At 41.5% G+C, this 24,124-nt stretch overlaps 2 protein-coding genes across 3 annotated transcripts; one reads left to right on the plus strand and one right to left on the minus strand.

Annotated features, from left to right (window-relative positions):
• Positions 1–305: 305 nt before the first annotated feature.
• On the plus strand, positions 306–13,877 carry btr30 (bloodthirsty-related gene family, member 30). 2 transcript variants are annotated; one of them, XM_020486410.2, is made up of 10 exons: positions 306–982; positions 4,225–4,869; positions 5,924–6,019; positions 6,461–6,694; positions 6,953–7,124; positions 7,667–7,744; positions 10,610–10,636; positions 11,982–12,008; positions 12,243–12,418; positions 12,607–13,877. In XM_020486410.2, the coding sequence occupies exons 2-10, from the start codon at positions 4,243–4,245 to the stop codon at positions 12,970–12,972; spliced, it is 1,803 nt and encodes a 600-aa protein (XP_020341999.1). In that variant the 5' UTR covers positions 306–982; positions 4,225–4,242; the 3' UTR covers positions 12,973–13,877. The 2 variants fall into 2 exon arrangements, with proteins under 2 accessions (XP_020341999.1, XP_020341998.1); XM_020486409.2 differs by lacking the exon at positions 306–982 and adding an exon at positions 3,380–3,549.
• Positions 13,878–14,820: 943 nt separating this feature from the next.
• On the minus strand, positions 14,821–24,124 carry LOC109893274 (NEDD8-conjugating enzyme Ubc12). The gene is made up of 6 exons (XM_020486411.2): positions 23,742–24,124; positions 21,930–22,024; positions 21,597–21,635; positions 17,673–17,776; positions 17,482–17,545; positions 14,821–15,850 (listed from the first exon to the last, which is right to left on the minus strand). The coding sequence occupies exons 1-6, from the start codon at positions 23,854–23,856 to the stop codon at positions 15,710–15,712; spliced, it is 558 nt and encodes a 185-aa protein (XP_020342000.1). The 5' UTR covers positions 23,857–24,124; the 3' UTR covers positions 14,821–15,709.

Genomic DNA, 24,124 nt, shown 5'->3' on the forward strand with positions numbered 1-24,124 from the left:
TTGCCCCAAACATAACACTTGGTATTCAGGACATAAAGTTAATTTATTTGCCACATTATTTTACAGTATCACTTTAGTGCCTTATTGAAAACAGAATACATGTTTTGGAATATTTGTATTCTGTACAGGCTTCCTTCTTTTCACTCTGTCATTTAGGTTAGTATTGTGGCGTAACTACAATGTTGTTGATCCATCCTCCAGTTTTCTCCTATTACAGCCATTTAACTCTGTAACTGCTTTAAATCACCATTGGCCTTCCTTCCTATTCCTCAACTGAGTTAGGAAGGACACCTTTATCTTTGTTGTGACTGGGTGTATTGATACCGCATCCAAAGTGTAATTAATAACTTCACCGTGTTCAAAGGAAAATTCTATATCTTATTTTTTTTATACATTTTTTTTTACCCATCTTCTTTGCAAACCATTGGAAAACCTCCCTGCTCGACTGAGAGACCTTATATATAAATTGTATGTGTGGGGTACAGAGATGGTGTTAAACACCATTATTTCACCCAGTTAGTCCATGCAACTTATCTGACTAGTTCAGCAAATGTTTACTTTTGAAGTTATTTAGGCTTGCCATAACAAAGGAGTTTAATACTTATTAACTCATGACATTTCACCTTTCCATTTGTATTAATATGTAAACATTTCTAAAAACATAATTCCACTTTGACATGGGGTATTGTGTTAAGATCAGTGACACAAAATCTAAATGTAATACATTTTAAATTCAGGATGTAACAACGAAATGTGGAAAACATCAAGGGGTGTGAATACTTTGAGGGCAAGGTAGTTGTTTCACTAACTCACCTGACTACTGTGCAAGCTGTTGTCAACCGTCACAACACACACCCACACACAATCACACATATACCTGACTAGCTGGAAGTACTTTCTTTGGCAGTGGTGACAGCAGCTTTGTAGGACAGTCACAAACTTATTTCATTCTTTCAACTCCATTGCAGAAGAAAGATATACGGTGAGTTTGTGTGTCAACAATTTTTGTAACAGGATCACGAGTAGCCTATAGCCATTTTTTACAAATATTATTTGTATGTGAAATATGCCTATGTATTGTATTACAATTACACCAATTGCTCATACAATGTTTTTTTGTGTAGCAATATTGATTGCTGTACAGTTACAGTACTGTAAATACTATTATGTTTTCATTCCAACCAATCTTTTGACTGTTGATGTGGGTCAGATACGTTTCAAAATTAAACACACACAACTCAATAGTGGCATTATCATCAGAACATGTAACAGTGAACATCCCAGTTTGGCAGATACCATTGTTCCTTGGTTGACAATGGTTTAGTCACTGAGAGGTTTCCAGGTAGACCTCAGTACAGGACAAACATTGACTGTATTTTATTTTCCATTCTTCACAGCCATTTACATAGACTTGGTTACATATGACCCTCTTCGTAACTTGTTGGTGAACAGGTTTGACAAGCTAGCGCCAATCGTGTAAAGTGTAAAATCTAGTACCACAATGCATGTGTCATGTCATTTTGGATGGTAACATCGGTGCGACTGGATACAGTAAATTAAACCTGGGCTTTGGACAGCCATTGGATTTGGGCCAAACTGAGAGAGGCCGCATGAATGGGACACAAGAATCGGCCTTTTGACAGCCTGCAGTTGTTAGTAGTAGATTAGAGTAGATAAGACCTGGGATATTGTTTACTTGACTGGCAGGGAAACTTGAAAGCATGCCCCCATGTTTTTGAGGTTATATAACTTATTTGTTGGATTCACGGATCACTTTCCAAATAAATACATTTGAAAGGTCTTAGGGTTGAAAGAGTAATTTACTGCATCACAAAGAGGCCATTGTTGTTTTTATTGAGGGAGATGGTGCATTGGAATTCACATACATTGACAGCATGTATGGTATGACATCCACATTCACTCATGTCTGAGACAATCTAAGCCACACGCAACAAAACTGACTATAGTCTACACAGAGCATACAGAGATATGTTATTTTCCATTGGCTCAGATGTGAAGCCCTGTGACATCACAGTGTCCTGATCATTTCTAGGGTCACCGAGGGGAAAATCACTTGCACGCCACACAGGTAGATTAATGGTTGGACAAGGGAGTCTTTTTTTGGGACAAACTACAAAAAAACGTAATGAGGAACCTGACAGATTGCATGTTAAATTGGGTTGGAAAGCATCGGAAGTATGGAGTCCCCTGCCTCTAAGCGGAGAATGAATGTTGGAAATTCAATGCCAGCCTGTCTGTCTGAAAATGAACCTGTGGTCAGAGACCTGTGCTCAAATGATAATGGAAGTACTGAAATCAGAGACTAGTCTTCAGTGACTATTCGATTCTTAAAACATGGTTGGATAAAAGCCATAAGCTCACACATCAGTTTAAATTACATGGATGATGTTTGTCAGTCAGTATCATGGCAGAATAATTATTTCAATCTCTCTTGCATTTCTGTGCTCCCATTACGCCTATGTGAGGTAGAACAGTCTATTGTTGTGCTTTCAGGTGCACTGTAGGAATTCAGTTGAGAAATCACACACACACACAGCATAGGAGTGGGAGAGAGTCTTTTGAAAATGTCATGGAATGCTGCAGGACCAGAAATATCAATAGACTCAAATAAAGAACGTTCTGAAAAACCAGACACAGACTTCTGCATCATCATCGCATTTCCCACGTTGTTTGTTTTGGGAGCCAATAAACTCCTTGCTGTAGTATGTGACTTGCATGAGTTCATGGTGTACAGTTCCTTCTTAACACCCATGGAAAAAATATAGGCATGGCAAAGACAACCACATTCATAGACAGTAACTGCTTTAGCGCCTATTGACGATAGTATCTTCTGACCGTTGGATTTTTGTTAAGAGCCCAGGTGCTTGCTCCAAAAATGAACACGCATTGCTTGAGGTTCAGTTTTGTAAACATAAGGAACATATATTTCATATTAGCAAGAAATAGTTACAAAAAAAGGTAAATGGTGTGTGGTAAATGTACCTTTAAAAAAAAAAGTATTTCTTGCTAATATGAAAGATACGTTCATTATGTTTCGGGTTAGGGTTCGCACAGAGCCATATTTCCATTACAGCGATTGCTTACTGAAAACAGAGTGGACTACCTGTGCTAATTAGCCATCTGCATCTCTGAACACATGTGTGTAAATGGAAGATGGACGCCACAAACATGTTGTCACTGAAAAATACTGTCTGCTGCAACTGTGTAAAAACAGTGTACAGTGAGTGTGTATTCTGCATTTGTGAAATTCTTTTTTTGATGTGATATGAACGTAGAGGGATTTGTGTTTCTCGAAACGTACCGCAAATGAGAATCGAATCACGTTTAAATGGAGTGAGCAAAGGCAGCCAGCCACTTGGAGTGAATCAGCACTGATCGTAAACAGGTGTTAGGCCAATCCCGGTGGAAGTGGCCCACAATGCACCTGTGCATACCAGTGATAGTTTGTCAACTGTCAGACACACCTCTTATCGACAACAAACAAGTCTGAAAACAGGCAAAAAAAATACTACTCTGGTATCGGTTAAGGTGTGTTCAGTTTATTCAAAAATATACACCTAGTCAAGTTTAGTTATCTTTTAGAATGTATAGTCAAAATGCTTGATAAAACTGTTGTGTAGGAATTACTTGTGATGCAACCCTTACTATTAATTGTTTATCAGCCCTTGTAATTTTGTGACCATCATTTGTTTGCCTTGTGAGGGATAATAGGCCTTGGGCCCATTCTAAAACAATCTAGTTGTGATTTTGAAAGCGGTTTCTGTTGGTGCAATTTTTTTTCCTAACCTCTTCTCTGCAAGATAATATGCTGTTGATTGAGAAGTTCCCTGAGCGATGTTAACTTGGGTCACCACCACACACACACACACAACAGCTTGGGTAGTCCTCAGACGGAAGGCCAAATTCTAAATTCCTAGCCTAAGTACTTGTCGGTTAACATCGACCAGCAGTAGAATTAGTAGGCCAGTTGTTGTGCTCTGTGTTGGTTATTGAACTGGTGATGGCAAATGTCTTCAACTTCCTTCAATACAATTAGGGCTACAACCACAAGGCCCATCTAGCCCGGTGTCATCAGCCTCTACAACATGGCAATCTGGTTTATCGAACCTGTATAGGCCTAGTTCACTATTTCTGACATATGTGTTGACCTTTGGGACTAGTAGAAATGTTTTTGTGTGACCTAGTATGTTGTCTCACCCATAGGGCTTCTGGTAGGAGAAAATGATGGCTGAGGCGGGGGTCCTGGAGATGTTTTCGGAGCAGGAGCTGACCTGTTCCATCTGCTTAGACCTGTTCAACGACCCAGTGTCGACGCCCTGCGGACACAACTTTTGCCAGGGTTGCATCGGAGGCTACTGGGCCTCCAGCACCACCTGCACCTGCCCGCTCTGCAAGCATCAGTTCCCTGAGCGGCCTCAGCTCAACATCAACCGAGTCTTCGCCCATATCGCTGAGAAATACAAAGAAGCTCACTACGGCACAGGAAAGCTGCACATGTCGGACGTGAATACACCGGGAGCCATGGCCAACAGCAACCCGTTCCTAGAGGAGATGATCAAATGTGATGTGTGTACAGGGAAAAAACAAGTGGCGATCAGCTCGTGTTTGACCTGCACGGCATCCTACTGCGAGGCCCATGTGCAGCCTCACCTGAACACGCCCTTCTATGCCAACCACCAGCTCCTGGAGCCCCGGGAAGCGCTTCGCGGCCGCACCTGCCCACTGCACCACCGGCTTCTGGAGGTGTACTGCCGCACGGACCAGATCTGTATCTGTGCCATCTGTGTGCTGGAGGAGCACCGCACACACCGCACCGTGTCCGTGCAGACAGAGCGAGTCAACAAACAGGTGAGAAGGCAAAGCAGCTTTCACATCAGGCGCTTGGAGCACACACCCCTTCAGAACCTCAATGGCCCAAGCAGCTCAAAGATGCTTTTGTACCAAGGCTATGGTCTGAAGGCTACTTAAGGGTGTGATGTGTTTCCTGGGGTTGGATGTGTGCTTTTTTAAAGACAAATAATTTCATTCTAGTTCTGTGGTTGGTGTGCCCTAACAGTCAAAACAGACAATGGCCAATGAAGAGAGGGTAGTGTCAGGTATTTTATTTAGGTTACTATTTTTTTATATTACAACTTGTATGTTGAACCTTTTGAAAGACTGAGTATTGGCTACGAGTTTGTAGGTCATAGGGGACTCTCAGCTTCTTGCAATGCAGATGACATAGATAACCCCTATGTAAACAAGCCACTAAAATCCCTTGTGCGATGCAGATTTTACTCTAAAGATTATCTGAGATGGGAGTTGGTTATGTTCTTGTCTAAGTTGCATCCACATTTCTAATGTAAACAACCTGCATAGAAACGGTGACGGGCTATTTATCTGGTTCGCTTTCAGATAACTGTAAAATCCTGAACCAAGAGGGTAAAAAAGTGACTGGGAACTTTTAAAATGTACTAACCCATTTCCATTCAATGCACTAGAATCCTAATTTCTCTGGGTCGGGCATCTGACTAAAAACATGAGCAATTTTACATGATTTAGGTCTAATCTTGTGGATAATGGGTTTGGCTCAAGGCAAATTAATAACGTGTGATCTTTTTGAATTAATGTATTTCATTGTTGTCTGAAATGTATATGGCTATTTCAAAGGCAATGTTTTTCTATTTGCATCTAAAAAATATATATTTTCTAGGGTATTGTTTTGGTACTTCAAAGCACATTTTACTTGAATGTGTTCCCTAAGAGCCTGTTTTAAGCAGCAACAGGACGGCAGCATTGTCTAGTTAGGACAAGTAGTGAACTGGCATGATGCCAAATCTACTCTCAATGACACTGCATTCACATAATTGGTCTCTTTGTCTCTTATCCTCCATCTCTTTACTGTCCTTTGTCTGTCACACAGAAACTCATTGGAAAGACGGAACTGGAGATTCAGAACCGGATTGAGGGGAAGCACTTCCGTCTGAATGAGCTCAAGAGCCGACTGGAGACCGTCAGGGTAGGCAGCTGATTCACAGGCCCCGACATTGTATCAACATTGTGTTAGATCTATTTGACCCCTTCACTAAACCCCTCAACGTGTCAGGCGTCATATTCATCAGAGCACGCTACCACTCTGTCTAGTGTTAGGTGACCGTACCAACAACCATTACTCCCACTGCAGTGGCTATTAGCAGGTCAAGACAGTTTGTTTAGTCAACCAGTAGCTATTAGCAGGTCTAGACAGTCTGTTTAGTCCACCCAAATGATGTTTGCTATACCCCTGTTATGATACATTACAGAAACTATTTTTTTTTATTTAAACACACGTTTTAGGCTTGATGAACCGCACATTTTTCAGTTGTGTGACCTGAGATCACAATAATGACCATATCTGGAGAGAAAGAAACTGACCTTAAATCAGTGTCAAGGAGCAACTTAATCCTTCTGTTTTTTCTAGAACTATGCACGGGGTGAGATGTCGGAGGTGGAGCAGTTGCTGGGGGAGCTGAGTCGCTCGGTGGACAGGATCCGTGAAGAGCTGGTGGGCGGGATGGAGGAGAAGCGGGCGTCAGTGGAAACACGGGGGGAGGGGCTAGTGACCCGTTTGGAGGAGGAGCTTGGCCAGCTGAAGGTGCGGCGATCCAGACTGGAAGCCCAGGCCACGTCTGAGGACCACATTGGCTTCCTCCAGGTACGGAGGGAATGTGTTTTAGCTGAGGCACCTTTTATCATTTGTGGATGTACTTCATTTAGCTTATCTGTTGTAACAGTTGGGTGGGGTTCGCACTTTGAGGGCAATGGGACATGCAGCTGGTGTTCCACGTGTACATTCCAATGGCCTCTACTTGCAAGCTATCAGAGATATTGCCAGAGTCCACTCCACGTCCATTCCACTGATGTTCAACTCTGAACTGTAAGTCTTTTGAACATATCTGTCAATGCCTTTCAGAGTTTTGAGGAGGCGAGTGCCCCCATACAGGCAGACTCTGACACCCAGGAGTTGGATGCCGAGGCGGAGGTGTCGCTGCATTTCTCTCTGGGGGAGGTGAAGGTGGCTCTGGGGGAATTGAAGAAGAGTATGGATGAGATCCGCATGGGGGAGGTGCAATCCCGAAGCTCCCGTGAGTAGCACCATCATCACTTTCATTGTTTTAACCAATCTCATAAACACCATAGTCAAATCATCATCATTATTTATTATCCTCATTATCCTTTTCAAAATGGACATCAGTTACCAAAGATTATTTGCATCATTTTCATAATGTTCATCATATCGTTACCAAAAATCCCTACAACATTATTATTTTGTAAAGAAATCATCAGTTGTTCCCTTACTGTGGTTTTCGGGTGAAGTTTCTCATAAATGACTGAGTTGAAGATATGGGGAAAGGTATTCTGAAAGTAGTCAGTCTAGTCTGTAAGCAGTCAAAATACCATTCCTACTCAAATACCTCATGCCAATAGAACTCATTCCTTCTGTCATCCATCGGTCAGGTAAAGAATGAGTCATTCACAAAAGTGTGTTGTAAAAATACCAGGAGGAACACATGAGGAAACACAACCTGCCTAACTATTATCACACTTGGCCTGAAAGTATAATGCACTGTATGTTGTAGACCAACCTATTTGTTTGTTACCATAACCCATTATGCGTGCGTTTCAGTTACTTCCCTACGGGAGAGCGACAGTATGATGAGTATACAGACACTACGGACCACTAAGAGTCAGTGGTCTCTACGAGGTGGGTCAATTTTAAATTGCGTCTCATATATATTATAGTACCAGTCAAAAGTTTGGAAACACCACCTCATTCAATTGTATTTATTTGTTTTATTACCATTTTCTACATCAAAACTATGAAAATCATGTAGTAACCAAAGGTGTAAAACAAATCAAAATATATTTGAGATTCTTCAAAGTAGCCATCCTTTGCCTTGATGACAGCTTTGCACAATCTTGGCATTCTCTTAACCATATTAATTTATAGGGGACAATGCACATTAATCATCAATATTACAATAATTCAACATGTTAATGTGCCAGGGTTAGCCAAAAGCTCATTTACACCCGTCATCCCAGGGCATCTAATGACAGTTACACAGCCACAATACAAATACTCACTAAAACAACACAAAATAAAAATGCATCCAATAATATATCATTCTAACGACAACTATCATCAACTGTCGTCTAACATATGAGGAACCACAACTCATGTGTACAGGTTTGGAAAGATATTAGCCATGTTTTCAATTCAAATTTAAAAGTACATCAGTGCAGCTTCTCAAGTCCGTGGGCATTTCATTCCAGTATATTGTAGCTCTATCAGAGAAGGACGATTTTACTGTGTCAAAGGGACAACGCAATCCCCTCTAGTTTACTGCCTTTGTTATCCTGGAAAGCCCATGCAAGCCTGGTCATTAAGAATCTGCATCTACATACTGTTTAAAGCTATCCAGGCTAAATCAATTATGCTTGTATATGATAACGGGTGTAACTGTTTGGTTTGTTATCAGTAATCTTTAGTGTTTGTAGAGTGATTTTCAATTGGTTTCAGAATAGTAGTTCCTGCTTGTGACCAGCATGTGAGGCAATATCTCAAATGTGAGAAGATCATTCCATGCATATAGTTTGGTGGCCTCCAGAGGAAGGAAATGTGTTATTTAATAGTTTTGATGTCTTCCCTATTATTCTACAATGTAGAAAATAGTCAAAATAAAGAAAAACCCTTGAATAAGTAGGTGTCCAAACTTTTGACTGGTATTGTACATGCAGTGCATTCGGAAAGTATTTAGACCCCTTGACTTTTTCAGAACTGTTACATTGTTGCAAATGTTTGTTTGTTTTTAATCACTTGTACATAAGTATTAAGATCCTTTATTCAGTACTTTTAAGCAGAGATTACAGCCTCGAGTCTCCTTGGGTGAAATGCTACAAGCTTGGCACACCTGTATTTGGAGTTTCTCCCATTCTTCTCCGCAGATCCTCAAGTGCTGTCAGGTTGGATGGGTAGCGTCGCTGCACAGATATGTTCAGCTCTCTCCAGAGTTGTTCGATCTGGTTCAAGTCTGGGCTCTGGCTGGGCCACTCAAGGACATGCAGAGACTTGTCCCGAAGCCACTCCTGCATTGTTATGGCTGTGTGCTTAGGGTCATTGTCCTGTTGGAAGGTGAATCTTCGCACCAGTCTGAGATCCTGAGCGCTCTGGAACAGGTTTTCATCAAAGATCTCTCTGTACTTTGCTCCGTTCATCTTTCCCTCAATCCTGACTAGTCTCCCAGCTGAAAAACACACCCCCACAGCATGATGCTGCCACCACCATGCTTGACCGTAGGGATGGTGCCAGGTTTCCTCCAGATGTGACGCTTCGCATTCAAGCCAAAGAGTTCAGACTTGGTTTCATCAGACCAGATCTTGCTTCTCATGGTCTGAGAGTCTTTGGGTGCCTTTTGGTAAACTCCAAGTGGGCTGTCATGTGCCTTTGACTGAGGAGTGACTTCTGTCTGGCCACTCTACCATAAAGACCTGATTGGTGGAGGGCTGCAGAGATGGTTGTCCTTCTGGAAGGTTCTCAGATGTCCAGAGAAACACTGGAGTTCTGTCAGTGACCATCAGATTCTTGGGCACCTCTCTGACCATGGTCCTGCTCCCCCGATTGCTCAGTTTGGCCAGGTGGCCAGCACTAGGAACACTCTTGGAGGTTCCAAACATCTTCAATTTAAGAATGATGGCGGCCACTGTGTTCTTGGGGACCTTCAATGCTGCGGACATTTTTATGTACCCTGCCTCAGATCTGTGCCTCGACACAATCCTGTCTCGGAGCTCTACGGACAATTCCTTCGATCCCATGGCTTGGTTTTTGCTCTGACATGCACTGTCAACTGTGGGACCTTATATAGGCAGGTGTGTGCCTTTCCAAATCATGTCCAATCAATTGAATTTATGACAGGTGGACTCCATTCGTTGTAGAAAAATCTCAAGGATGATCAATGGAAACAGAATGCACCTGAGCTCAATTCCTAAGTTTCGTAGAAATGGGTCTGAATACTAATGTACATGCATACATTTTCACATTCTAAAACCTTTTTTCGCTTGGTCATTGTGGAGTATTGTGTGTAGATTGCTGAGGAATTGTTTTTGTTAGCCTTATTCTAAAAATATATTAATACAATGTGGAAAATGTCAAGGGGTCTGAACTTTACGAAGGCACTGTATTTCCACACTGTGGTTGGAATTATACTGTGACATTTTTAAATCTATGATAAAGCACTTTTGTAAGAGCTGTTTTGAAAAGGCCTCCTGAAACCAGATTTTGCCCTACTCTCTGCCAATAATAGTTAGTTTTAAAGTGACATCTCTACCATTAAGCTCCTCCAATTAGGTCCCTCTTGGACCACTCTGACAGTCCTAGCTAAATTATTTCTTTAGAAATAGCGTTTTTCTAAGAAGCTGTTTTTATTTTTTGACCATTTTAATTGAAAACAAGGTACGGTACTTAATTGTTACCCAAAAATGATTTGATATTGAGATACCAATGGCTGCATTAATTCTGTACTCACGCATACTTCCATTTAACAACATGTCTTCATGTTTCTTCTCCCCTCAGATCTAAAAAAGATCAAATCTGGATCAGGTATGTCTGTCTGCACTTTGTGAGCTCTTCACTCCAAAGATTTTATTTTGGATTAATGTCTAGGACCCATGTGAATGAAGTATTGGGTAATGAGATGGGATATTTTGCAGAGGCTTTGTTTTAGCTTAAAGGAAATGTTAGACAAAGGTCAAGGATTTGTTGTAAAGGAAAAAGCTTAAAAACCTAGTTTACTTACTTAAAATACAATTTTTAAGAAGATTGGTGCCTGGTGATTCACGATGCCTCTTCTGAAGAAGTTTTAAAATAACTAATTTGATATAGGCCTAGATTGTCGTTTTTTTTTCACTTCATATATTTCGACAATGTATGCTTTTTTTTTTTTTAACACGCACATCTAATAGAACATCTTCCCCCACCTTCACAATGGTTCACCAATAGTTTAAAGGCCCAGTGCAGTCAAAGTTGTAAAAGTGTAAAAAATTTTGCTCACTAGCCACATTTTCATCCATAGTTTTATGCAAGTAAAGTCGTACAGTATGAAAAATAATCACGATAGCTGTGATGGAAATGGGACAATTTGTAAAATGCTAACAGAATTTTAGTTCGACATGGTTGGATTTTTTTAGTGTCAGTAAAATTATTTGGGCAAGAAATGCAGAAATATTGACAACCATCATATTGAAGTAAACGTGGAGTCACTTGATGATATGGCGTGTGGTCCTCTTGCTATGTCTTGGGGAAGCCATGCAATTTATTAGGCTACAGGTGAAAAGTTATGAACTTCACTGGGCACTTTCAGTACCCTGTGATTTTTGACGTTTCCTTTCCAATAAATATTGAGTGTCTTATTCTGGTGACGTGATGCTTGACTGCTGTCTGGCATACAAATACTCTCCCTTTTTATCCATAATAATGTCATCATGTTGAGTAGCCTACCCGCACAGTATCTGTGAGCTGTTGGCTAGAGCATGCGTGCCAAGACCAGAGTAGGCACATTTGCTATTTAATGCAACAGATAGTTTTGTCACAATCTGTAGAGTTGAAAATGGGATGGAAATACATTGAACATAACATTTTTGTTCGGTACCTGAAAACTTAAACGGGGGAAAAAGTACCCACTGATTTTTATCCACAAAAGTGAGTTTGGTGGAAGCACACTGGTGGGAAATGCATTATTATAAAAAAAAAAAAAAGGGGGATTCTAGAATACTTGCATATATATCTGTCGCTAATTGGATGGAAACCTAGCTAGTGTTATTTCCTGATAGTTTCTGCTATTGATATAAAAAAAGAAAATGACAGCTGCATTGGGTTTAACTAATCAATACAATAGTCGTTTCTATGTATTGGAAAAGAGAATCACCGTAATTACTTTTTCGTACAGGGCTGAAGAAGATCCAGTCTTATTTAGGTGAGTTGTTTTGATCTTAATTCTAAATACCAACCTGTCCTGGTCTTATCTCTACCATTGCTTTTACTGTATTACTGGATGTAGTGATTGACTGTTGTTTTCCAATAAAGCTCTCCAAATAGTCTTTTTTACAGAAGACACCATCTCACTGTCTTTTTGGCCATGATTCCTAACATTATTCGGCTGTGGCATTCACACCAGAGCCTTGACCTTTTTGTGTTCCTTCTCATTCAGAGGATGTGACGCTAAACCCAGTGACGGCGTACCCCTTCCTCATCCTCTCTGACGACAGGAAGCAGGTAAAGAGAGGAGAGAAACTGCAGTTCTACAGGAACAGCACCCAACGCTTCGACGTCTGGTCTTGCGTGCTGGCCAAAGAGGGCTTCAACTCGGGGCGACACTACTGGGAGGTGAGAGGGCAGGGGTCAAGGGTTGGGGTATCTCATAGAAATTTGAGGGTGGGAGAAATGACTAAATAGTGGCTTTATTTTGGCGTTTGATGTTAGAAAATGGTTTGTTTTTCAGGATTCAACCTTGCATGCTCGTCCCCACTCAACTTTTGTCGGTATCAATTTCTCTTTCTGTCTCTTCATCTCAGGTGAATGTGGGTGAGAATAAAGACTGGAAGGTGGGCGTGGTGCGGGAGTCAGCCCAGAGGAAAGGGCTGTTTGACATGAGCCCTAATAGTGGTTACTACGCCCTCTGGTGGGGGGGCACCCACCTGCGCGCCCTCACTATTCCGGCCCTCACCAAGGTTAAGACATCGGTGCGCCTCCGCAGAGTGGGTGTCTACCTGGACTGTGAGGAGGGTCAGGTGACCTTCTACAATGTCAAGACTGGCTCGGAGGTGTACAGCTTCAGCGTGCCTGAGTTCTCTGAGAGGATGTTTCCTCTACTGGGCACTGGGGACAGGGAGGTGCCCCTGGCTCTCATGATCACACAGTGTAGCAGTGTGCCCGAATGAGAGGATAGTGAGAATGAATGGTGAGATGACATGAGTGTGTGCATGCATAGACAATTTATGAAAGTGAAAGTGTTTTAGGGTGAATTTGCTTGAAGTTTAAAGTGTGGTTAGCTTGGATGAGTCAGTGGGAAAGTGAGTGCAAGTTTGAGTGGATGATGAACATATTGGTGAAAATATTTTAGGTTGATTGTGCTTGAAGATGAGGTATGTGAGACGGCAGAAGGGGACCAAGAGAAATGGAGTCGTATGGCGTGAAAATAAGATGGAGAGAAGTCTCATCTTTACATTTTGCCTGCAACCTCCAATTCAGCTGTTGGCATTGTCCAGTACCCACTGAACATTTGACTCATTGCACACTGAACATTTGACTCATTGCACACACACAGGTTCACAATGCACTGAAAAGCAGGTGATGGGGCAAAACACTTGTGTGGAATCTTTTAATTACTTAATGGTCAGGAATCATTAAGTCAGAATTGATATCTGAAATCACAATGGTACACTTGTATTCTAACCCTCTTCGTTGTCACAATTTTCTAATATTTGTGTCAAAATGGCTTCAGTCTAAGGTTCTTATTTATCTTGGTGGGGATATCTTTTGTATTGTTCAAGGTTGTTTCACACTAACTCAGGGTTTCCCCTGAGGGGTGCAGGTTTTATTTTTTTGCCCTAGCACTACACAGCTGATTTCAACTAATCATCAACCTTTGATAATTTGAATCAGCTGTGTAGTGTTAGACAAAAACGTGCACCCCTTGGGGTCCAGAGGACCGAGTTTGGGAAATGCTGCACAACCTACTTTTGTTCTACATCTGGAATTGAATTCTGTCCTGTTTGCAGCATTGTGTACATGTTTTACAGTTGTCAGAATGGTGGACGATGATCATAGACATTTGCTGAATGACTATCCTTACACAATTCAAGTGGACAGCTGTGAAAGATGCTATTAGCTTGTAAGGCTATTTACAGCAATGAGTTGGTAATTTATTTTGTGGCAGTATTGCTTGTTATCGTCTGTTCTGTCCCATGTGTTTTTAAATATTTTAACAATAAAAATGTATTGGGTGGAAAAAGACTGTCTCAGTTATGTTTTACATTATTGTTCCATGGGGCTCCTGAGTGGCGCAGCATCTCAGTTCAAGAGGTGTCACTACAGTCCCTGTTCTGTATCCAGGCTGTGATTGTGTCCCTATGGGACTCAATCAGCCCAGCGTTGTCCTGGGTAGGCCATCATTGTAAATAAGAACTTGTTCTTGACTGACTTAGCTGGTTAAATAAAAGACATCACTACAGCTGCACTAGCTGCTGTTGTTCCAGCCACAAGAGGGTGCTGGAGTGCAAGAGCAGTCTTTCCCTCATCCCTGCTCTTTGCAGGCGCAAACTCAAACCCAGCATTTCATGAGATGCACCAAACTCCCAACATTGACAAATGCGAAGAGCATGGACACTGCATCACAACAGCTCAATTATAATGGAAAGCGTTAACCAGCAGTATATTGCGTCGGTCCAGGGCAAAGACATCAAATTCAACAGTAGGGGCTACCAATTGCATCTTTGTTCAGCTGATCCTGTCACTGTTGAATCCTAGCCACTAAAGTGAGAACGCATGGTTCATTTGAAAAATCTAAATCACCACTGGCAGCCGTGAGATGATTACATAACCAAATCACTAACAGAGCCTTGACTGGTTAAATGGGCCTGTGAGTAAACTGTTTTATGGCCTCAACATTCCAGAAAAATAACCATTCACTACCATGGATTTGAGCACAGCCAAAGTGAAAAGGTACAATTAAATGTTATTGGTTGTATAACTCATGTTTCAAACCCTAAACCAAGGTTCGAGTTTGGTTACAAAATACACCTTTATTGAATTATAGTCCTATTGACATGTAATTTGTATAGACGCAAGAATTATCAGTTCATATTTTATTTAACATAATTCATATTGCAGTCATTGTGAACAGCTGGGATTTCAATATACACAATAGAATTGAAACATTGTAAGCCCCCACCCCCCTCCCTCCCTGCCCAATGAAATCTAACACCCACCCCACCCACCCAGAAAACCATAACAAAACTAAAAAGATCTCCCAATACCACAACAGCCCTGCCTGCATTACTGATCCTGTCAATCTATGTCTGCGTCTGTCCTGTCAGTCAGTCCTCTGCCAGTGTGTCTATGGCCTGTATTATGCATCTGGGTTGGTATGTGTACCTGTCTGAAACACGTGTGCGCATGTGATAGCATGTGTCAGTAGGCATGTTGTTGAGGCGTGTGTGCGTGCGCATATAAGTTTTGCCACCAAGCATGTGTGCGATCCGTCAGGTTCAGAGCTCTAGTAATCAAGAGGCGCTCGCATAGCGTTCAAAACATACAACGCAATTCTTTTGTAAAAGGGAGCAAGAGGTGTCTAAGTGCATATCTCGTCTGTGTGTTTTTGTCCTTGTCCACGAGTGGGAGGATCAGTTGGCATGTCTATCAAAATAACAACTGTGGGCATCAGCGTAGTGGCATTGACCGATTCTCTGAGCGACATTCACTGACCATCCAAACCTGTCATCTTTACCTTCGGACCCCCTCCCTTCCCCCGAGTGACCCCCCCCATACTTCCCCCTCCCGGCCCCATGGACCCACTCCCTCCCCGACCACTCAAGTCTGTGTGTCAGTCAGTGTCTCAGGTGTAAACGGTAATGCATCTTGGAAAAAAAAAAAATGAAAAGCGACATGGGCTAGGAGCTATTTGAGACACCGCTCAAAATACGTGGCGCCCACATAACCCCCCCGCAGCGACCGCTGGACATTCTGCTCAAAGAGCCGTCGGTTCGTCTGCAGGACCTCCGCCGCCTCTTTATTCAAAGGGTCCTCTGGATTTGGCTCCTGAGGAGGAGTAGAAGGGCGTGGTTATTTGCCAGGTGTTCCTACCTGCTCCAACCAGTTGACCAATCTTTCAGAATCTGAAAGTCATAGCCAAGTCATAGGGCATTCGGAAAGTATTCAGACCCCTTGACATATTCTACAATTTGTTACGTTATAGCCTTTTTCAAAAGTGGATTAAATAGTTTGTTCCCCTCATCAATCTATACACAATACCTCAATGACAACCCAAAACATTTTTTTTTTACATTTTTTGTTCATTTACAAAAAAAAACATTTACTTAAGTATTCTGACCATTTACTCAGTACTTTGTTGAAGCACCTTTGGCAGCGATTACAGCACCGAGTCTTCTTGGGTATGACGCTACAAGCTTGGCACATCTGTATTTGATGAGTTTCTCCCATTCTTCTCAGCAGATCCTCTCAAGCTCTGTCAGGTTGGATGTGGGAGTGTCGCTGCATAGCTATTTTCAGGTCTCCAGGGATGTTTGATCTGGTTCAAGTCCGGGCTCTTGCTGGGCCACTCAAGGATATTCAGAGACTTGTCCCGAAGCCACTCCTGCGTTGTCCTGTTGGAAGCTGAACCTTTCCCCCAGTCTGAGGTCCTAAGAGCTCTGGAGCAGGTTTTCATTAAGGATCTCTCTGTACTTTGCTCAGTTTATCTTTCCCTTGATCCTGACTAGTCTCCCAGTCCCTGAAACATATCCCCACAGCATGATGCTGCCCCCACCATGCTTCACCATAGGGATGGTCCCAGATTTCCTCCAGACGTGACTATTGGCATTCAGGCCAAAGACGTCAATCTAGTTTCTCATGGTCAGAGTCTTTAGGTGCCTTGTGGCAAACTTCAAGCGGGCTGTCATGTGCCTTTGACTGAGGAGTGGCTTCAGTCTAGCCACTCTACCATAAAGGCATGATTGGTAGAGTGCTGCAGAGATCGCTGTCCTTCTGGAAGGTTCTCCCATCTCCACAGAGGAACTCTGGAGCTTTGTCAGAGTTGCCATCTGGTTCTTGGTCACCTCGCTGACTAAGGTCCTTCTCCCCCGATTGCTCAGTTTGGCCGGGCGGCCAGCTCTAGGAAGAGTATTGGTGGTTCCAAACTTCCATTTAATGCTGCAGAAAGTTTTAGGTATCCTTCCCCAGATCTGTGCCTCGACACAACCCTGTCTCTGAGTTCTACGGACAATTCCTTCGACCTCATGGCTTGGTTTTTGCTCTGACATGCACAGATGTGTGCACCTTAACAAATCATGTTTACAACAGGTGGACTCAAAGTTGCAGAAACATCTCAAGGATGATCAATGGAAACAGGATGCACCTGAACTCCATTTTGAGTCTCATAGGAAAGGGTCTGAATACTTATGTAAATAAGCTATTTATGTTTTATTTTTAATATATTTTCTAAAATGTCTAAAAACCTGTTTTCGCTTTGTCATTATGGGGTATTGTGTATAGATTGAATACATTTTTAGAATAAGGCTGTAACGTAACAATGTGGAAGAAGTCAAGGAATCGGAATACTTTCCGAATGCACTGTACATCCTGCTACATTCCTGATTCTAAGCATGGTGAACAAGGAAGAGTAATCAAACTATGCTAGGCAAAATTGGAAATAGGATAATCCCTGTACTCACTAGAAATAGATACTGTAGTCCATATATGATGGAGTTCACTGTCAACACAGGCTTCCAGTCCTCTCTGTAAGAGAAAAAGAGATGTTAAAAGACACTGCTCGATATAATAGTAAAAATGTAGAATTCTGTACTCATTCTGAATTATCAAACGAGACAACGAAAACAAAGTGACCACCGTGCAAGTGGTGTACCTCAAGATATTTAGGCAGACATTGCCCTCCAGGTCAATGTTCGGGTGGTACACCATTGTCTCACACTTGACCTTCGGGGGGTCATGAGGGTAGCCCTGTCCTACCTGGAAAACAGAGCAGTCACAAGAAGTCAAAGTAAGATATTCTCTAACCTTATTCACTTTCTTTTGAGTAACAGAGTTATTAACAACATGCTTACCATCAAGAGTCTTAAAGACATGATCGGGACCTTTGGCGACCACAAAGTATTTTTTAAACCTCACACTTTGGGCTGAATATATCAATGTGTAGCTCATACATGCATAATCTATGATCTGAATGACTGTTTTACCTCAATTAGCCATGAAATCCCTAGTTTGAAAGTAACTGTTTTTCTGGAAGCTGTATTCCGCCATTTTCCCCCAAGTGAGACAGCCCCTAGCAATTTGAGTTCTAGCCAATGAACTTCAGCCCTCGCCACTCGAGTGAGAGCTAGCAAGATGCACACACAGTCGAGAACCAGAGAGAGAGAGGGAGCAATGATGTGGTGCACATATCTTCACTTACACTGAGTGTACAAAACATTAAGGACACCTGCTCTTTCCATAGAAGTACCAGGTGACTCCAGGTAAAAGCTATGATCCCTTAAATGATGTCACTTGTTAAATCCACTTCAAAAATCAGTGTAGATGAAGGAGAGGAGACAGCTAAAATACGTTTTTTTTAAAGTCTAGAGACAATTGAGACATGGATTGTGTGTGTGCCATTCAGAGGTTGAATGGGCAAGACAAAAGACTTAGTGCCTTCCGAAAGTATTCATACCTGACTTACTGCATATTTTGTTGTGTTACAGCCTGAATTTAGAAGAGTACTTTTCCCCCCCTCATCCATCTACGCCATAATGACAATGTAAAAACATGTTATTTCATTTTCAACACATTTGCAAAAATGTCTATCTAATTTACACATGTATTCACACCCCTGAGTCAGTACATGTTAGAATCACCTTTGGCAGTGATTACAGCTGTGAGTCCTGGGAAAGTCTCTAAGAGCTTTGCACACCTGATCTGTACGATATTTACCCATTAGTTATTTTCTAAATTCTTCAAGCGCTGTCAAAACTTGTCATTGCTAGACAACCATTTTCAAGTCTTGCCATAGATTTAAGTCAAAACTGTAATTCGGCCACTCAGGAACATTCACGGCCTTCTTGGTAAAGCAACTCCAGTGTATATTTGGCCTTGTGTTTTAGGATATTTTCCTGCTGTAAGGTGAATTCATCTCCCAGTGTCTGTTGGAAAGCAGACAACCAGATATTTTTCTAGGATTTTTCCTGTGCTTAGCTCCATTCCTTTCTTTTTTTATCCTGAAAAACTCCCCAGTCCTTAACAATTACAAGCATACCAAAAACATGATGCAGCCACCACTATGCTTGAAAATATGAAGAGTGGTAACTCAGTAATGTGTTGTATTGAATTTGGACCAAACACAACACTTTTCAGGACAAAAAGTGAATTGCGTTGCCACATTTTTTAAAGTATTACTTTAGTGCCATGTTGCAAACTGGATGCATGTTTTGGAATATTTTTTAAAATTATGTCCAGACTTCCTTCTTTACACTGTTAATTACGTTAGTATTGTGGAGTAACTACAATGTTGTTGATCCATCCACAATTTTCTAATCACAGCCATTAAACTCAGTTTTAAAGTCACCATTGGACTCATCTTGAAATCCCTGAGTGGTTTCCTTCCTCTCCGGCAACTGAGTTAGTAAGGACGCATGTATCGGTGTAATGACTGGGTGTATTGATACACTGTACAGAATAATTAATAACTTCACCATGCTCAAAGGCATATTCAATGTCTGCAATTGTTTTTTTTAACCCATTTACCAATAGGTGCACTTCATTGCAAGGCTGGTCTTTGAGGTTGAATCTGTGTTTGAAATGCACTGCTCGACTGAGTGACCGTACAGATAATTGTATGTGTGGGGTACAGAGATGAGTTAGTCGTTCAAAAAGCATATTAAAACACTATTATTGCACAGTCAGTCCATACAACTTATGTCTATTTTTTACTAATGAACATATTTAGGCTTGCCATAAGAAAGGGGTTGAATACTTATTGACTCAAGCCGTTTCAGCTTTCCATTTTTAACTCATTTGCAATCATTTTGAAAAACATAATTCCATTTTGACATTATGGTGCATTGTGTGTGTAGGCAAGTGACAAAAAAAATCTCAATTCAATCCATTTTAAATTCTATAACAACTAAATGTGGAAAAAGTCAAAGGATGTGAATAGTTTCTTAAGGCACTGTAAAGTGCATTTGAACGGGGTGCCAGGCTTGTGTCAAGAACTGCAATGCTGCTGGGTTTTTCCACGCTCAACAGTTTCCTGTGTGTATCAAGAATGGTCCACCACCCAAAACACATCCAGCCAATTTCACACAATTGTGGGAAGCATTGGAGTAAACATGGGCCAGCATCCTTGTGAAATGCATTCAACACCTTGTAGAGTCCATGTCCTGACAAATTGAGGCTTGGTGGGGTGGGGTGGGTTCAACTCAATATTAGAAAGGTACTCTTAATTAGCGTATGTGATATAGCACACAGTTTTCAGAGGCCTCTTTTGGCTCGTGAGCTTTACTTTCAGAACTACTGGCTAAAAAGTCCAGGAGAATCTCTGTAAGGCATTTAGAATCAGAATAACCAAAAAGAGAACAGCTTAAATGTACAAACATGCAGCAGCACAACTTTTGTTAAAGGTCCAGTGCAGCCATTTTTATCTCAATATCAAATTATTTCTGGGTAACAAATAAATACCTTACTGTGATTGTTTTCAATTAAAATGGTAAACAAGAAGCCAAAACAGCTTCTTAGCAAAGAACAGTTTCTCAAGCAAGAATTTTGCTCTGACTTTCTGGGAGTGGTCTGAGTGGAAAACACCACCCCGTTCATGAAAATGGTTCGCTCCTAACAGACAGTGGCCTGCTATATAAAGCAGGCAGACAGGCATTCTGATACTGTTTGATTGAATATTAGAATGGGCAAAATGAGTGACCGAGTGTGGTATGATTGTAAGCGCCAGGAGGGCCGGTTCCAGTACTTCAGAAACGGAAGGCCTTTCACGCATGATAGTGTCTAGGGTTTACTGAGAATGGTGCGACAAACAAAAAACATCCAGTCAGCGGCAGTCCGGTGGGTGAAAACCACTCGTTGATGAGAGAAGTCAAAGGAGAATGGCAAGAAATATGCAAGCTAACAGCCGGGCCACAAACGAAAGCAGTACAGAGGTTTGCAGAACGGCATCTTGGAACGCACAACTCGTTGACGACCACACTGGGTTCCACTCCTATTAGCTATAAACAACAAGAAGTGCCTCCAGTTTTCACGTGATCACCATCACCGGACAATTGAGGAGTGGAAAAATATGACCTGGTCCGACAAATCCAGGTTCCTGTTGATTCATACTGATGGCAGAGTCAGGATTTGGCGTAAACTGCATGAGTCCTCATCCTGCCTGGTGTCAACAGTACAGGCTGGTGGTGTAGTGGTGTGGGAACTGTTTTCCTGGCACACATTAGGTCCCTTGATACCAATTGAGTAACATTTCAACACCACACCTTATAGAATCTATACCCAGCAGAATCCAGGCTGTTCTGGAGGCAAAGGGAGGTCCGACCCAGTAGTGGGTGGGTCTACCTAATAAACTGGCCACTGAGTGTATATAAAACACAGGGAAATCACGTTTCTGACTGCACTGGGCCTTTAACCATTCAATACTGACATTAAAAACGTCAAATACCAAATTGTAACCCTAAAAATACCACAAAACAATAGCTATCAAGCAGGTGTAATTGGCATTAACAACAGTTTAGTGTGAAGAAGGAAGTAGTGACTCATTTCGTCCCGATGTCTGTCCACCCACATTAAGCCCCCTTACCTTAAAGCTGAAGACAAACTTTCCCCCTTTGTAAAAGCCCTAAAAAGAGAGAAAATAACCTGAGAATGTGTTTACATACAGGTTTCTATGAATGCTGTTCATAGACTTTTTGGTGGGTTGGCATGAGATAATGTCAATGTACAGTGCTAAATAATACATTGTGTACCAAGTATTTATCCTTGGATATTAGTTGATAGGCCACTATGTTAGCATTACAGACCATTAATTAGTTGCAACTGTACAAGTTTGAGTACAATAGTTAAATGTTTAATAAACACATATGACATTCTCTCTGACAAGTATCTACAGCTTGTTTCAGGAAAGAGTGAACACCTCGTCTGGTGAGATGATGAGTTTGAAGTTGAGCAGATCATCTTGATCGGGGAAGACGATCTCGCACGTCTTTGGGAGGTTCAGTTCATTGATGTCTGCAAGGAGAAAATTAATGTCTCAATAAATAGCAGACTTCTTGAATAAATTTCCCTTCAGTGGCATGCATGAAACCTGCCTGGCAGAAATATGAAAACCAAAGTGTTCTTCTTATCTGTTTTTTTTTTTTTACGGACAAAAAGTGGGGTGTAAATGGTATTGAAGGCACCCGAGCAGCACAGTCCAATGATTCCTTCTGAAGTGCTGGGGTGATCCCACACCTGTGGTGGTATTTTCCCTCCCACTCTGAGGTCTTTCAAACTGTAATGGTTGCCCTGCAGTAATTTCCTAAATTCTGCTTTGAATAACAACTGATATTTTTCTACAAGTTAAATATGCAAACAGAGTCAGTTCACTTCAAAAAGAGGAAAACCAATTTGTGACTCTGTGGTGGTCCTTTAGCCTAAAAGCTAAACAACATTCTTTAGGTATATAGGTCCCGTTGGTTTTTAGACAGCCTTCATCCACTATGAAATGGAGATTAGCTTAGTCTTTCAAAATCATGGGCTTCAGTCAAACTGGTTATCTTATATGGGGTCCATGGTGTTACAAGGATCATGAACCAAACAAGTGAGCTATTTGAACAAAATCGCCACACTCATCACAGGGGTGGTTTGAATTTCATTATCCAAGTATCTGGGAAAATATTTGTTGATATGGTTGTGGGGGGCCTTTCAAAACATGATACATATGTCTTTAAACAGCATTTCCTCTTTTTGGATAGCTGGAAATGTCACGTTCTCTTTTGAATCAATGTTATTAGCTAAAGACCTGGCTTAACAATCCTGTAACTACTTTAAAAGACTGAGGTTATATATTTCTTGCCATCCAACTCCCAGTCAGTCTTTCACTGTTCCAAATGTCATGTCATGAAAGGTATGAAACGTTTCAATGTCTCACATGTATCTTTTGTATTGACAACATTAACTAGCCTATCTACATGTGTACACAGTTACTTTGAGACATACAGTGGACTGCAGCACATTGGCCAAAAACTGTTTGTAACCAAAGATAAGTGTGGCAAACATCCTGGCTAGTGATAGCTGTACTGACTTGACGTAGCTAACTAGCATAGTACAAGTTGCTGACTAATGAAAAGCAAAGGTTACTTTTACGTTACTCAATAACATCAATAGTGGTATCCACAATAGTTTAAGACACGTTTGTGATATTCTGTTGAATAACGAAGAACTATACCCACGTTTTTGAACTAGTTAGCATCAGACAGAAGTAGCAAGTTAACTAACTTTATCGGCTTAATGGGTGTAGCTACTGGTAGCTTGTGTTCTCTTTTGCACAAACTGCTTAAGTGACACATCTAAATTGAAACACTGATAACGTGGCTAGTTACTGAACAAATAACGGTATACAGTTATTTGTTCAGCTAGCTAACGTTATCTAAGTCACTGAACTACCAGGGCAAATTAACAAGGGTGCTAACTAACAAGAAGTGTTGTAAATAGGAGTTGATTCCCTGGCTTCACCATCTTCTGGCTGCGACGTTTGAGTTTTGTTTTCATAATAGCTAGCTAGCTAACGTTAGCCAGATGGCTAGCTAGCTAATTAGTCAACTAGCTAGTTCAGCCTCCTATGCCAATACAGACCCGTTTTTGTCGTTTCTCATTTATTAAACACGTGGACAGACACGTTAATTAAACAAACATGTTCGTGGTTTAAAAGTAGACCATCTGCTTTTAAAGAAGCCAGTTAGCCTACCTTTCTGTATTCGAAGCTGGGCCGCGCTTGCTTTTTTACCCCCGGCTCCTGTTCTGTTTCCTCCAGCAGATTCCTCGTCTTTCTTCTGCTGCTTCAGAGAAAATAGTTTAATCATCTTCAATTAGTTTATTGAAGATCTATATTTCAGTTCCTTCAATTAGAAACAGCTCTTTGTCTTAAATTTATGGAGAGTTATGACTCAATACAACACCGTAATGTTGTTGGAGCCGGTGCGTCTCAGCTACAAAATCGGAAGACTAGCTGATAGCCTAGCTCGGTAGCACTGGTGCGTGAGACAGTAACGTTACGATGCCAAGGTAGCGAGTGTGAAAGAAAGGGGAGTTCTGAAAGAACAGTGGCGGTACACAAACTGGACCAGTTTG

Source organism: Oncorhynchus kisutch, linkage group LG6, assembly GCF_002021735.2.
Source record: "Oncorhynchus kisutch isolate 150728-3 linkage group LG6, Okis_V2, whole genome shotgun sequence".
NCBI classification, from domain to species: domain Eukaryota; kingdom Metazoa; phylum Chordata; class Actinopteri; order Salmoniformes; family Salmonidae; genus Oncorhynchus; species Oncorhynchus kisutch.

Bases quoted from the DNA above. Each gene is read 5' to 3' on its own strand.
- btr30 (XM_020486410.2), top strand. From the start codon at position 4,243: ATGATGGCTGAGGCGGGGGTCCTGGAGATGTTTTCGGAGCAGGAGCTG. The intron at 7,125-7,666 runs GTGAGTAGCACC...CGTGCGTTTCAG, and splicing joins GGTGCAATCCCGAAGCTCCC to TTACTTCCCTACGGGAGAGC. The intron at 7,745-10,609 runs GTGGGTCAATTT...TTCTCCCCTCAG, and splicing joins GAGTCAGTGGTCTCTACGAG to ATCTAAAAAAGATCAAATCT.
- LOC109893274 (XM_020486411.2), bottom strand. From the start codon at position 23,856: ATGATTAAACTATTTTCTCTGAAGCAGCAGAAGAAAGACGAGGAATCT. The intron at 22,025-23,741 runs GTAGGCTAACTG...TTCTCCTTGCAG, and splicing joins CCAGCTTCGAATACAGAAAG to ACATCAATGAACTGAACCTC. The intron at 15,851-17,481 runs GTGAGTACAGGG...ACTCCTCCTCAG, and splicing joins GACTACAGTATCTATTTCTA to GAGCCAAATCCAGAGGACCC.